General features: G+C 47.1%; 1 protein-coding gene across 2 annotated transcripts in view; it reads left to right on the forward strand.

Annotated features, from left to right (window-relative positions):
• The window catches only part of LOC121600543 (serine-rich adhesin for platelets), a 62985-nt gene extending 49245 nt beyond the window's left edge, over positions 1-13740 (forward strand). The window contains exons 4-8 of one of the 2 annotated variants that reach the window (XM_041929225.1): positions 7216-7594; positions 8126-8216; positions 8294-8570; positions 8655-8752; positions 8822-13740. In XM_041929225.1, the coding sequence (XP_041785159.1) occupies positions 7216-7594; positions 8126-8216; positions 8294-8570; positions 8655-8752; positions 8822-11866 (3890 nt within the window). In that variant the 3' untranslated portion in view covers positions 11867-13740. Of the gene's footprint in view, positions 1-7215; positions 7595-7701; positions 7968-8125; positions 8217-8293; positions 8571-8654; positions 8753-8821 lie in introns of those variants that run through there. The other variant, XM_041929226.1, reaches the window with a different exon arrangement.
• The last annotated feature ends 1656 nt before the right edge of the window (positions 13741-15396 follow it).

Consider the following 15396-nt stretch of genomic DNA (forward strand, 5'->3'; position numbering starts at 1 on the left):
CCTTTTGACAGCTGTCAAACGTTAGTGATCTGTGGTGGTTTTTTGTTCGCTCACATCTCTCCCCTGATTAGTTGTGGTTGACGGAATTCAATTTGTGGTCTTGTATGGTTCTGCAGACGTTGGTACGGGGTAGCGTGCACCGTTTCCCATTCGATGAAGCATAACTGAGGCTCCTTTTTTGTGGAGTGTGTGCTTTCCATTCCAAACGGCTGTGCAGTGTGTGGTTGTGGTGGTGTATGTCTATTTGTGGCTGATGCGGGTGGATCGTTCAAGGTGATTTGCCCAAGCCCTTAAAATACGTTGGAGTGTTGGGGGAAATATATGTTAGAAAACCATAACTACATACGTGATGCCAGTGAAGGTTCTGTTTTGAATGTGTCCTTGGTGTTGAAATGTAGGCTTTATCGATTGCCTGCGTCATGGGTGATAAAAATAGATGCCTTTTCGTGATGGCTTTATGCCTTTAAAGTAAAGCAAGAGACGTACTCCTCCTGATCGCACATTTGAAAGTGTCGGCCCACAGCCCATTTCGAGCGACGCAGTTTCCCGTGAAAATCTCCAACAAAGCCATGCCTTTCTTTGTACATTTTAGAATACGATTTAAAAAAGAAACTACCATTTGTTACGCAGTCAAAGTGATTGTCGTGTTCCCTTTTTACACCGGCACAGGGTGAAGTTAAAAACGTCACTCCGAACACAACAGCATATGAAAAAAAACGAAGGAAAAACAGCTCCAAGCAGCACCAAGAGGTACACCATGCAAAATGTGCGAAGAAAATGAATAAAATTCCCGTGCACGAATCCCGAACGGTGTGTGTGTGTGTGTGTGTGTGTGTGGGAAAGTGTGCCATCCGGCCATCATTCAATGATAATGATGTGAAAAGTTCCCAAAATGCTCGATCGTGTATTTTGTTGCTTCTCACGAACAGCGCGCCGGAGAAAGAAAAGTGCGAGTGAGCAGAATCTGATTTGGTGCAGAAGGGCGAACCGTGTCTATGATTATGTGTGTGGGTGTGTGTTTGTGAGTGAAGAAGGTGACGGGATGAGTGTGAGTGGACCAGGGGAAACAGCGGCAACGGTAGTACAACTGACGCTAATTGTGCCCACAGCTGTGTCCCCCCACAGCTGGGCTTTGGAGAAGGAATTAAATTAAATTTTTGTTGATTGTGATACCGCACTGTGCGATCGTGGCCCCACAGACAAACAGACATTAAAGAAGCTGATAAGCAAGACCCCACTCTTTCCCCCTCCCTTTCTTCCAAACGACAGCATCCCTCTAAAGCATGCTCCTCGTGAAGGGGGAAATTCCGGAGAAACCCCGAAACAAATCTTTAAGTTTTTTTACAGGCACACGGTGTTTTGTTTTCCTCCCTTCTTCATGGGGATGCTGCCGTAAAAGCTGCTCGAATTGTACTCGAAAATAGTTGTACAAAGTAGCAAGCGGGTAGATAACGATAACCTCGAAAGAAAAAGGCCCCCCCAAAACACCACCGCTCCGGAACGATTTAGCAAAATGATTAATGTGCACCCACGGCTTCTGCTCCTCCGTTTGGCTGCTCTCGCGCTTTTGGCCGCATATTTAACGAAAAGTGGGAAGAAACCGGCACCATTTGGGGTGGATGCACAAGCCTTCCGGGGTTGGGGAGTGAGTTTGAGTTACGGCACGGGGAGGGCAAAAGAGAGGGTACGCTAATGGCAAATAGGACCGGTAGCCGCCGATTCGGGTGCTGCTGAACTACTGCCGGGTGCGCCTCCTAAACATGCTAAGGTTAAGGTTGCGCTTTCTTGTCTCATTTACTTATTTCTTCTTTCTTTTTGCGGGTTTTGCTCCCTTTTTCTCTGCGGGGTTGCGATTGTTGCAAAGTGTTTTGGCAAAACTCGGCTCACCACAAATTCGTTCGTGAAGATGAACTGTTTCCCCTTTTCTTTCTCTGCTCTTGTTTTTTTGGCTCTAGCGGTGGCCACCTTTTGGGCTGAATTTTTTGGGTGGAACCACCACCTCACTCGCCTGGACCTGATTTATCACAAATCTTGGTTTAACGCCCCCTGACTCAATGTGTGTGTGTGGAAGGAAAATAATCATATAAAAAAAGTGTAAACACATAAACAAAGTGAAGTGCGGCGGATCCAACGATCGGAACACGATCACCTGTCCGTTTCGGTTTCGGACGCAATTCGGTTTGTGTTTTTGTGGCTTATCATCTTCCTTCTTTACCTCCTCTGAATAGGCAGTAGTTGAAGGAAGGAACTAACCAAAATTTATATAAAAAGGTACCTAGTGAATCAGCCCACTTTCCAGTGCTAATAATGGCGAGCGTTATACTTTTTATTTGGGGTAGGAGCGGAGCATTCCTAACTTTTGATGGTTTGTGATGGCGCTAATGCATTGTGCGTCAAGGTCGCAGGGTTTTGCCCGCGGTGCTCGTTTGATTGATCGATTGAAGGGTGGGTCAGTTTGGGAAATTTGAAATTTGATTGAAAAAGACAAATAAACACGCAATAACACAGCTCTCGTTGGGATGGAAGTGGTGCTCTTCAATTGTGCGCATCGATAAATAGAATCGAGCCTGAAATACTTGAATGGGCAGTAAGTGTTTACGCAGAGTGACAGAAGGTTATCAAGCACAAAGTGGTGCGAGAAATTGAGCTCTTATGGGATTTTATTGCGTTTTTGGGAACTTCTTAGGTTGGGGGCAAAATGGACATCTTCAGAATATTGTTATAAATCTATTGGAAGAGACTATTTCATACTGTTATTTTGACTCCGTATTTATAAAGTATAAAATACAGAAGGCTTTTTGGTTACATACTAAGATCCAAAAATTGTGAAAAATTATTTCTAAATTATATGCAACATTATTGGTGGAAAATAAAGGACAAAATGGTCCATAACATCAATGAGAAGGCTCTTAGCTCTCTACTAAATCCACTAGAAAGGCTGCTAGTTGACTAGCTCTAAAATTTCGATGGGAGAATGAGAGATGTAGATATAGAGGATCTATCTTGAAGATTGAAACATATTGAAATGCTTCTTTTGTTGCAAAGAAAATCATAGCCAATACCATGTATCATGACAAATATCTTCACTCTCTACCTCATCACAAGAGATATGTAGAGACGATCGAAAGTATTATTTCGGGCTTCTATTTAAAAGTAGATTTTACTAAAAATTGCGTGCATTGCAGTACGTTTTTCAAACTGTTTTTGGGGATCATTTTGCCCCATATTGCCTTATAGAACAACCTGTTATTTGTCAAACATCAACAATCGATTTTCCTTCCTAAGCAGCACGTTTTTGATTTTTTACAACCAACCTCGGCTTCTACGAGAATTGAAACACTTACAAACCATGCCCAGTCATATCCCAAGGTGTCGATTGCACTTGTAAGCCCTCCCGGCTTAGCGCAAAACAAAAACAAAAGAAACCTTCCATGCCTTCCTTCCTTCCCTGTGCGTAAGCCGGAAGGGAGCAGCTACTTTCGAATTTATGGTTCACACTTTTCGACGGCTGGTGTGGCGCCTCAGAAATTGAACGCACTCGCCACTTACGCGAAGGGTGGCCTCGTGCCCTTCACAAATCGCGCACGTGCACGTGATGATACCCGGAGATGCATTTACACCACGCAAGGCAGGATCAGATAACGCGACATCTAATCAGAGTTTCTTTCCATCCTTCAACGCGTGTGTGTGTGTGTTGACGCAATTCGGCACGACTACGGTGAGGAGATGAGGATTATGTTTTATTATATTTTGCAAAAGTATAAACTGTCACCGCGTGCCGCTGGGGTTTATGGTCCGTAAACAAACTGTACACACAGGTGTTGGATGCTTCAGGGAAAGAGACACACAATCGTTTTGGAATTTAAAATTCGCACAAACCTATAAACGGTTTTAAAAACAACGTTTTTTTTGCTTCTTACGAGGATTGCATTGCGGTTAAGCGTATTGCAAATGGATGCGGTTTTTGGGGGAAAATAAAAACTACTATCTCGCCTAGGTGTCAACTGTCATCCGTGACCGTTGTATTTAATTATTTATCTTACTCGAGCAACTATCAAATTATGTCTCCTTTATAGTTGCGGAGCGTTTTATAAGTGACAACGGCTTGAATTATTGTTTCAGATGTGTCCCGTATCGTACAGATAGCGACGATAAGCACGCCAAAGCTACTTCCACCTTGTTGCCATGCGCTCATCCTCGATAAGATGAGCTTTCTTCCTTTGTTTTTTTAATACGTTAATTGTTGTTTTATATAATTTAGCTATGATTGCGAAACCATTTGTTTTTGCGAATATATGCCCCAATATCGCCCCAATCATCATCATGAGTGAAACCTTTTATGGGGTTGTTTTTCTATAATTTTGTATCACGTTATCAATCTCTCTCACTCTACGTCTCTACGTCTGTGCGCCGGTCTAGGGCACGCACGTGGCGCTCCGCATTTGAATGTTGGCAGCAAGCCATGGGTAATAGTTTGTTTTTTGCAAACAAAATGGAACTCAAAAATAAAATAATAAAAACCTTAGAGAAAAGCGTACGCACGCCATTGGAAAATTGGACAATTTTGTAGCAAAATGCAATAGCTCCCCTTTAATGGCAGAGAGACCCAGAGCCGCCACCCAGTGTGGCATCAAAGTTTCACCCGCCTCGACGGCTGCACGGGTAATGGTGGATTAATTTTGTTCCGAATCGCATCACTATCCATCGTGCACAGCCGCTAGTACTACGGTCGATATCATAAGCACAATAATAAAGAAAGAGCAACAGCAAAAAAATAGAAGAGGAAATTCATAAAAAAAGCTTTGGCCCCGGCGGTGAAGTTATCGGTCACTGGCTTCAGCACAAAAGGTAATAATCTTAATCACAATAATGTAAATAATTAACTTCCGCACAACCTTCGGCTCTTTTTAATCACTTTCTGGGGCTCGCGGGTAGTGCGCAAACACAGTAGGTTATGTAGACACACTCCTCACGTGTAGCACTCCAAGATGAGTGTGAGCTTTTGTGAGGATATTGTGGTGAAGCAGCTTTTGGTACATTAAATCGAAAAAGCTGCAACAATAACTGCGACATTGCCTCCCAAAAAAAAAAAAAAAAACAAAAAACACTAGCCCTGCTCCTGCTGAGTGCACACCGACCGTCTGTGGGTGGTTGTCTTTGCATAATTACAGCCTCAACACGCGTGCGTGTGCGCGGCACGGAGGTCAGAGTGTAAGCCAAAGTGTGGTAGAGTTGATGTACTTACCACTCTGTAGCGAACACCGTAGTTGGTAAGCCGTTTCGTCCGATCGGAAAAAGAGATATCCGTGCCATAGTAGTGCCGACAATATGGCAATGGTACCGAATTTCGGCAGTCTTGCCCCGTAATAGTGTGATGGACTGACTGCCTCTGCCGGTTTGCTCATCAACCTACATCGTAAAATGTGGAATATGAATGAACTGCTCTTGCGGACGAGCAGGGTAAGCTGTATATAATGGTGTGTGTCTCGCGGAACTACTCCACTGCTGCAATCCACTGGTGTGTGACGACTGGCTGGGGGTGCCGACATAGAGCTGACCAATGTGTTTGGCTGGCCGGAGGGTTTCGTTGGCGTAAATGACGATCAGCCTGCCCGATCGGTAGGCGATTTATATTGACCATAGTTTTAACACCCACCAGGAGTAGTATGGGATGGGAAAATATTTATTGTTTATCCGCGGTGTCCGGTTGCCTTTCGCGGTGCGACATATTAAGGTGTGTGCACCGTCGATCACCGCCGATGACATGTACACTCTGTTTGGGTGACAGCTGATGTCACCCCCGTGATGTCGATGTTAGAAGGCAAACGGCGTTAAAAGGTTAGTGTGTAAATGCGCACTGGCGCAGATGATTCGAAGTGATGATGATGATGGTGATGTGATTCTGTTTACACGTTCTTCCTCCTTGCGAGTGGGAGTGGATGGGCTAGCATTTGTGGTGATGAAGGTGTTGTTTTGAAGAACAGTCGGCCCTTCGTTGAAGGGTTCATTCTGGTGTGGTGATTTGTTTTTGGCATTTTGTGGATAAATATTGATGCCATTGCGTAAAGAGAGTCATCACCGTAATTGCTTTACTCTCCTTGAAAGTGTTATGCCTGGGAGGAAGGACGTAAGCTTGCGAATAAACATTCAATCAAAATGTAAGAAACGCTGTCAAACGATGCTTCTTCTTTTTTTATCCTTAACAACTTAATGGTTTCTGAGATAATACAAAGTTCTCCCTTCCATGGTAGAATAATTCTCTACTCGTCGTCGTATTGTTCCGGTCGATACGAGAGCTGATCCCAAGAGCAGTGTATTGTTTGTAAAGTCACTTAACGCCCACACCACGGCACTCTTACAGCATCTCGACGTTAATAGCCCTATTTCAATGCCACTATCACAATCATAATACTACGCGAGCTTCTGTGTGGTTTAATTCTTATTTGCCAATAGCTCTACAGTGCGAACTTTGACGTGAGCTCTGTGCAAATATTGCAGCTCTGTTGTGCCTTCTGTGTATGTGGGCGGAATACAAGCTCACCTCCTGACGTCATCCGTTTGTATTCAGCAAACAGACTTTGTTGGCATTGAATCGAATCGACAGCACCTAATTGGAGTGACCGTCTACACAGAACGATCGGACTAGCCTCATACCTCATTGTTGATAACACGCACGGATATGTGTAGGCCATTGTAAAGATTGTACTATCACATACACACAGAAAGCGCCGATCTGCCGACGTTGGTTGATATATTAATGAGCCGTGCGCCGATAGGTAAACAATAGGGCAGGGCGGGAGAAAGAAAAGATGCTTTATCTCTGTTGTAGATTGGTACTGTACGGCGTTGAAGTTCCCACACGGAGCGCATCTACAATGATTTGAACCTTACCTCTCTAGCGCCACCCTTGTTGAGGAACAGTTGAGTACCATCCACACCGATAAACGGTGTATTGAATTTTGCAAACATTCATCTACCTCTTCAACCAATCGTGACTGGAGCGGTGAGCGAAACAATTACCTTAAAAGGCAGTGCTAACGTGCGCGCGCGTGCTCGTCTTATCTCTTACCGGCACATACACAAACACACAGTGACTCCATTATGTGCCGCTGGGGCTATGTTTACCTCACCACGACCTATCAGCCGACTCAGTTTATTGTGCACAATTTGATTTGTTTCTTATTTTGCTTCCCCTTGCGGCTTTCCACTCCACAGTACCCGCCACCAGCAGCAGCACCAACAGCGACACTACCAAGCGGAAACGGTTCCATCCACTGCGCAACCTACGGCGAATCTTCCGACGCCGCACCGTATCGGCAGCGGACCGTGCGCCCGGCCAGCTCGGTGCGAAAGCCGCCGGCCCAACCCACATCCACTTCGCCACGCCCGGGTGTTCCACGACCGATGCGACGCTACCGCGCACAGGCTACCCGATCACGATTCGCAACGATTCCGGCACGGCACCGGGTACTTCCCAGGGCGGGCCCGGTGGGTACTTCAAGCACGAAACCTACCGGCTGCGCAACTCCGATGATCTAGACAAGGAGATGTCCGATTACCAGCGCAGCCTAAGCGAAGGTCGACTTGTGGATAGGTAAGTGATAAGCGTGGGGTACTCCAGAAGAACCGCGTGGTTATCTTGCGATTCCACCTTGGGGCCCCCGTGGATATCTTATCGTAGCAGTGGCAGTCAACAGAATCGGCAATCGGTGGGCTTTCAAGAGGACTCTGAATGTTGTCCCACTAGCTAAGCCAGTCTAGTGCCGTAGTCTATTGAGACAAGTAGTTGATAGCGTACTCGGGCGCGCGCCCGCCTGTTTCACGGTTTTTGCTTAGTGTTATCGTAAAACAATCACAACAACCGGGATTGATTTGTACGAGCAATCGAACGGGCGTTAAATGATCCAACTCGATAGAGCGCCGACCGTAGCGCTTCGGTATCGAACGCTGATAAACGGTGTCATAAAGTAAGTTTTGGAGCGTAGTTGTCTCTTCTAGTCCGTGGCGTGGAATTTGAAAGCTGATTGCTGGAGATTAGACTGTATTTGTTGTTCGTGTAATGATTGTTAGTTGCGCCGTTATCAGTATTGCTAATCGAACGTTTTCTGGTCCCTCCTCATTGCAGTGACATAAGTCGCGATGGACTTTCACAGTCGCACGATAGCGTGTTCTCTGAATCGGCCGGTACGGCAAGCAGTCTATCGATCACGCTAAAGGTAAGATCTAATTAACAACCTAGAAGAAGACATCAGAAGACATAAAAATCACATCTCTTTGCGGTTATAAATTACAGAACGAGCTAGCAGACGTACTCCGTAAGCGAAGGAAAGACCGGCAGGGTGAAGTATCGGACGAAGATCTCGGTCTGCCGTTGAGCCCCATCACGCCCCAGCGCAAGGATCGCGGCATGAACAAGAGCGAAGGTTCGCTCAGCATACTGAGCATGACGAGCTCGGACCTGGACGACGACCGGTCCGCTTCGAACGCTAGCGGCCACAACCTGTTGCACCTGGATTCGTCCACCTCTGGCTCGATCAGTATGAATCGTTCGGAACATATGGATGAAAGTGGTAAGTAGTACAACCCCCACTAGGGCTGTGTATGATACGAAAGGCCATACCTTAATGAATGTGTGTTCTCTACTTTGTCAACAGGTGACTCATCCAAGTTGAGCCATTCCGCCGCCAAACACAAACTTGCCGTACGACCAAAGAAAAAGGGCCCTACCCGTGCACGAACTCGCCCAAGAGAGGTAAGACAGAATAAGAGGGACAGTTTATGTCTGTAACAACTGATAACACATTCCCTGCCAATTTTCCAGTCAACCCTGTTGCCAGCGACGCCCGAAGTGAACGAGGAATCGTTGAAGCTGTCCTCCACCAACATCGCTTCCAGCTTTTCACCCACGAAGGAAGCGAACGAGAAGGCCCATTCGCTACCGTACGGCATTGTGCCACCGGGCACATCGACCCCACTCGCACCGAAATCGTCACCCGCCAAAGAGATTAGCACCTCGAAGCTATCGGTCGGTGATGCACCGGCGGTGACGGGCTCATCCATCTACGTCAATCGCAACATTTCCAAGAGCCATGAGTTTGAGCGTTCCGCCGACCATCATCATCTGACAGTGGAGGGATCGGCTGTGCCGGCAGCCTCGCGCAAGGAAGATGATGGCTTCTTCAAGCGCATCCTGAACTACAGCTTCAAGAAGAAGAAGCACGAATCGGGCGCGAAGGAGGAGTCGTCGCACTCGGTGACGGCGTCCCCGCGCAAGGAAGACAACACGAGCAGCGTGTACATCAGCTCGGCCGATCCAGCCACTGTCGATTGTGTGCCAACGGAGCAGATCATGAAGCTATCGCTGGTTGTCGGTGAGCCGGAGCTGAGTGAGCTGAGCGGGTATAAGAAGATAAAGTCGGGTCCGGCCGCACGGCAGCGCGTCTTCCCGAAGGATATCTTTACGGCTGAGGAGCATCAGCTTCAGCAGCAGCAGCAGCAACATCAACAGCATACACAGCGCTACTCCTCTAATGTGGAGGTAAACAGACAGTCGGTTGCTTCGTCCGGCAGTGGCCATTCACTTACAGTCGGCGAAGCCAAGATGCCACTGCACAAGAGCGAAGAGTATCTCGTGTCAAAGACGCGCAAGTTCTCCGAGCGTAGTGTAGACGGTGGCGAAGGAGATGACGAAGAAAGCGATGGCCGCAAGTACGTTAGTCACGGCGAGCGGCTCAAAAGCCCGAAGGTGTACGGGTTGAGCTCGTACCAGCAAAAGCTGGCGAAAATCTCCATCTCGTCCCAGCCGGCGGCGGCGCCGGACGCGGCCAAGGATAGTCCGAGCAAGCGCGCCAAGTCGGTGGAAAAATCGAAAAGCTTTCGCACGTACACGACGGACGGTGTGTCGAATCAGCTGCAGGCGGGTGGCCACCAGGTGCCGAGCCTGCCGAACTTGAGCGCCTCGCTGTCGGTGGGCAACTTCTCGAGCAACAACTTCCTCGAGACGGAGCACAAGTTCTTCAGCATGACGGAGAACATGAACACGGGCAAGCAGCGGGTGTTTAAGGACTACATCAGCAATGCGGATGATGACGGTGAATCACGACACCTTTCGTCCAGTGCGTCGCTGCAAAAGTTTGAGATCAATGATAATAATCTGCTGAACCCGCGCGAAGAGTACTTCGACCATCAGCCGAAGAGTATCGTGCTGACCACGAACACGCTGACGCCGCCGGAACCAACCAGCATACTGAACAAATCAAACCAGAACATCTCGCAGATTGAAGAGAACATTGACAAGCTAGTATCGTCGCAGTTCGTGAGCATCATCCGCAGCTCGGACGAGGGCAGCAGCAACGAGCGGCTGGACGATATCGGCGTTGGTGCCAATGTACCCGAGTTTATGAAGATACAGCTGAAGAACCGTGTGGAGGGTACGGGCCGACCGGCCAAGACGAGCAGTATCGTGCTGACGACCTCGCCAACTCCGGCGCCACCCACTTCACCCGCCATCGCTAGTCCCACTGCCAGTGCCGGGCAGTACCCCCAGCAGCCAGACGATGCCATAAAGCTGCAGCGACGGTTCAGCAACGAGAACATTGAGATTACGGAGTCGAAACCACCACTACCACCATCCGTGGTAGGACGCACCAGCCTGGAGCTGGGTATACCGAAGAGCCCGCCCGCCTTCCGCAAACAGGGCTCGGGTGGTGGTGCAGCTGTCGGAGATTTGGCCGGCAGCAAGCGCAACTCGATGAATCTCTCGCAGGACCTGAGCGACGACCGGAAGGTAATACTGCAGCGCCGCACGTCCGTGACGGAGGAGAAGATCAAGTACGAGCGGCGGATATCGTCCTCGTCGGAGGACATCAAGTTCGAGAAGAAAAAGTCCACCTCGGAGGAGCTGCTGGAGAAACGCAGCAGCACCGGAAGCAATGGGACGGGCAATTCCAACTACAACAGTGGCTCGAGCAGTGGCGATGAGTTGGTGGTACTGCGGAAGAAGTTTATCGGTGGTGAGCGCGAAGGTGGAAAGGATAAGGATGGTACGCCTGAGTTGATGAAGGTGTTTGCGCGGAGGTCGCTGAAGTTACGGTCGGATGATGACTACAAGGTGACGGAGAGTGGTAAACCGCTGTCGAGCATTGACAGTGACAAAGAGAATCAGTCAAGTGAGGAGAAGTTGGATAAGGTGGGTCTGCAGCAGACGAAGCAGCTACAGCAGCAGCAGCAGCAGCAGCAGCAACATGTCCAGCAACAGCCAGCCGAGCACATCTCCACCACACTCGTACAGTCGGTGGCAATTGGAGCGCCCGTCACGAATGGATCACTGAAGAATGGAAGCAGCGTAGTAGAGCCTGCCGTACTGAAGAATGCTTCCAACGAGAATGCACCTGCAGCACCTGCCTCGGGAGAGCCTATCCTGCGGAAGAGTATCACCAGCAAACCGTTTGGCGTGCCGAACCGATTCGGCAATGCACCGAACGGTGGACAACCCCGCAATGCGACTTCCTTTGTGGAGGTGCGCAAGACCCTGCTGCCCAGTGCGACGGTCACTGTTGGGGCACCCGTCATCACCAACAACAACTTCGTCAAGTCATCGACCGCACAGGCACAGGGTGATGCGTGCGAGTCCACCACCGTCAGCAACAACAACACCATCAACACGAACCGCCATACGATCGCGTCACTGAACCAGCTCAACAGCGCCAACGGTGTCGGTGCCATCAATAACAACGCGGCGAATACGGCCACTATCATCGAGTCGGACGGTGGCAGCGGTGGCAACAATGGGGAGATTAACGAGTTCAAGGGCATCCTGCAGCGTCGGGCCGAGTGGGAAAAGCGAGCAAAGGAAGGCTTCAAGTAGGCCGGATTCATTACCAACCCTGTGTGATCCGCCCCCTCCCCCCCACCGAGGAAGATGCGTGTCGCCCTTCCGGAAATTACCAGATCAGAGTTTATGGTAGGTGATTGTTTTCGTAGGACCAAAATGCTTCTCGCCCAGTTCGTGTACTAGAGGTGGCAAGCTGCAGACGCTAGAGTAGAGTACCTTCGCTGTTGTAGGATAGGAAGACGTAGGCAGAGGACGACATCGCAAAAAAAGCAGCGGGAATTTCGTTTCCCCACTCGTCCAGTGATTTTCAATTTCGGCTTAGCTTACTTCACTTCCACATGTGTGTGTGTGTGTGTGTGTGTGTGTGTGTGTAGGAGCGCAATTACCGTAGTAAAAAAACGAAACACCACCATCATTGTTAGGATCTGTGGAGACAGCTTACGATTACCTAGGACGCCTTGTTATGTCGCGTTGAAGTTCTGTTAAAGTTCTGTTGATGTCGTTGAGATTTGAGAGAGGCTTTCAGGTGGTTCCAGCTCATTTTTTGTGAGTAAGAATTTGTGCGGGAGATGTGTTTGTATGTATAGTTGTGGATCGGGCAGTCCGTACAAGATTCGAGCAGAGCAGAACGCAGAGATTGTGGATTCCAAATTGTGATAGAAAACAAGTGTTGTATGGGAAAAGAAGAAGTTACACGGAATTGGAACATTTTGAGGGGAGGACTTGTTGGAAAGCATCCTATCGATAGGAATGCTTCTGCAGTTCTGTTTTTAGGCAGACGTAGATATATTTCGTTTTTTACAGAGATTAACAACAATGATGGCTCCATATATATCGTAGCACTTAAGTATTGCACGATCTGTTCCGATCTGCTCGCAGAGAATGATATCCTGTTGCAATTACCTGTTTGAAGAGTTTAAGCTAATTGGAATGCGCTTTTGTTTTTTTTTTGTGTATATAAATCGTTGATCTTCCTGAAGTATGAAGTCGGTCGGTGGAGTGGAGTCGTTTCTTCAAAAATGTTGCACTACTTTTGCTTAGGGAGTTAGTAACAGATAAGCAGTGACAGCCACTCTGCGCCCGATTTCCCTGAGCTTGGTTTGGTCCACTACGTGTCACCTATATGTGTATTTGTTAGCAGGTTTAGTAGTTAAGAATTCACATATATACACACGCATACACATTAAGCACGTTACTGTAGCCTAGAAGGATGAAAAAACAAAACAGAAACCATAAAATATATGATATACTCTACGCTTTTACGACGATTATTAATGCTGCAGCAAAACAAAACAAAAAAAAAACCCCAAACTACCACTAATTACCACCACTAGCCGTGGAATCGCGGAGTGTCCTTGTGTTAGTTAGGACGTTCGATAAGTTACGAGTGTAGCTGGAGTGTGTGCAGGGGGAGAAAACAAAACAGCAGCGGCTCAGTGCTCAATGAAACCGAAATCAAAAACATACTATATTTCTTCAGATTAAGTAACAATCGAAACGAGTTTAGTAGAACACACGCTCACACACACTAGACACACAGAGTGTTAGAGAAAACATCGTTAGTACTTTCCACCTGAGCGATATATTTTTATAGGTGTACGAGGCAAAGATAGCAAAATGGAAGAAACAATGTACGGATATTTTTCTGTCACCGCTATCGCTCCTTCTTTGTTACTATTTTTTTACATTGTTAAGCAAACAACCAGCAGACGCGTGCAAATGCATGAAGGTTGACTACTCGCAGTGTACTACCATAAGCGCCGTGAAGTTTACTATTTGCATTGCGCGAAACAAATCAAAACCATCAAAACCCGATTTTTCGATATCGATGTATATGTTTAGGCATTATAAAATAATAAAAAACGAGAAATAAATGCAACTTCCTGAACGTAAATTCAGTAACATTATCCAAGTTGTTTGTATTTTACATCTGTTTGCAGTAACTACTCCACAATGACTATTCTATGCAGTAGTTAGTGGGACTCGTATCATTCAACGCAACTATCGTTAGCCGCATATGTTGGCGTACTGTCACCGATGTCCGCAAACATGACAAACCACTTATGTTGAACGCGCGCATTAGGCGTTACATTCCAGTACTGCGAGCCGCATACGCATCGGCACATGCTTGTCCACATACCGCATCACTAATGGAAATCTCACTGATGTCACTGAACCGCACTGGCTGGCTGGCCGGCCGGCTAAAAATACAAATGCTGGCCCGAATATACTCACCCTTCTTCCCGTATGACATTTTTCCTTGCTGCCCCTCTCGGCGGTGACATGTCCGCATGGTAATTAGTGCGTAACGCTTGTCCGCTTACACCAGCTCCTCTGGCCCCATCGCAAGATCGCATCGCGCAAACGGGCAGACGTGTAAACGCAGCGCCTTGTATATTCTTGAGAAAATATGACCCACTGACAACATTTATTCGCGCGACACATTCGCACGATGACGTACGCTCGCCGTTGACTCATCGATGAAAGCGGCGTTAGAATTTTGCCAGTAGTACAGTACAAGCAGGACACTATTTGTGGAGGGTGAGTTCATTTCCTTTCGTCGTCTTTCCAGACTCGAGCCATTGGGACAAGCTTAATTTTTCGCGCTACTACCAATGAGTAAACGCAAATCGACCGTTCGAGCGTAATTAAAAGGAACCATATGGTGACGATTAGAATGCGGTTTATCACCTGCATGGGTGGGGTGGGATTTAACTTCCACGAACCGGGAAAAAAGGAAGCTTATTCAAACCTTTAAATATGTGTGAAATTCGTGTGGAAAATGTCTCACGCTTTCCAAATAAACGATGACACACCAACAACAAAGCGTGTCGCCCAGCGTCTTGTAACGCGTTGTGGTTTTTTGTTGTTGCTATTTTCGCTGTACTCTTTGTTTTTCCATTTCAATTTCGTGCAAGCGTTAAAAGTGTGCTTTCCCTCCACCTTTGGCCGCTGCAGATGACAGCCGTTTTATCGATGAGACAAAGTTTGCGCGCCACCGTACAAGAAGGATCCATTTCATGTTGGATCGCTGCCAGCGTACGGCTCTGGATGAAATGCACTGTCGTCGTTTGTTTTTTTGCAATTTTACATTTGCACAGGTTTTTACTTTTCTTGCCAGCAAAGGCAGATGAAAAGGGTTGATATGATTAACATGTTTGAATGTAAAATTTATCTATTTTTAAAGGCTTTTGTTTAACGCAACCCATTTAATCAATAGTACCAAGTGTAATGTTTTAATGTGTATGTAATTATAGTATAGATGCATTGCGCCCTGCCATTTTAATTAGATCTGATTTAATTCGTGATGAATCATCAAGTAGAATGATGTTTGTGATTTTCTAAATAAATGGCTTCATTTTGTGCCACCATTTGATGTAATGCAAAACAGCTTAGAACACGTTAGCGTTACAAATTGCATACCTTCGGGCTAATAACTGTGCATGACCGGTTACATCGTTAGCTGTGTTGCTAACGTATTTTTGTATATGCTGGTATACATTTGCACTTGCAAAGAGTTTTTACACGTTTTAAGAGAACGTTTTCACCGTAATCAAGTTGTA

Source organism: Anopheles merus, chromosome 3L (assembly GCF_017562075.2).
Source record: "Anopheles merus strain MAF chromosome 3L, AmerM5.1, whole genome shotgun sequence".
In the NCBI taxonomy this organism is placed as follows: domain Eukaryota; kingdom Metazoa; phylum Arthropoda; class Insecta; order Diptera; family Culicidae; genus Anopheles; species Anopheles merus.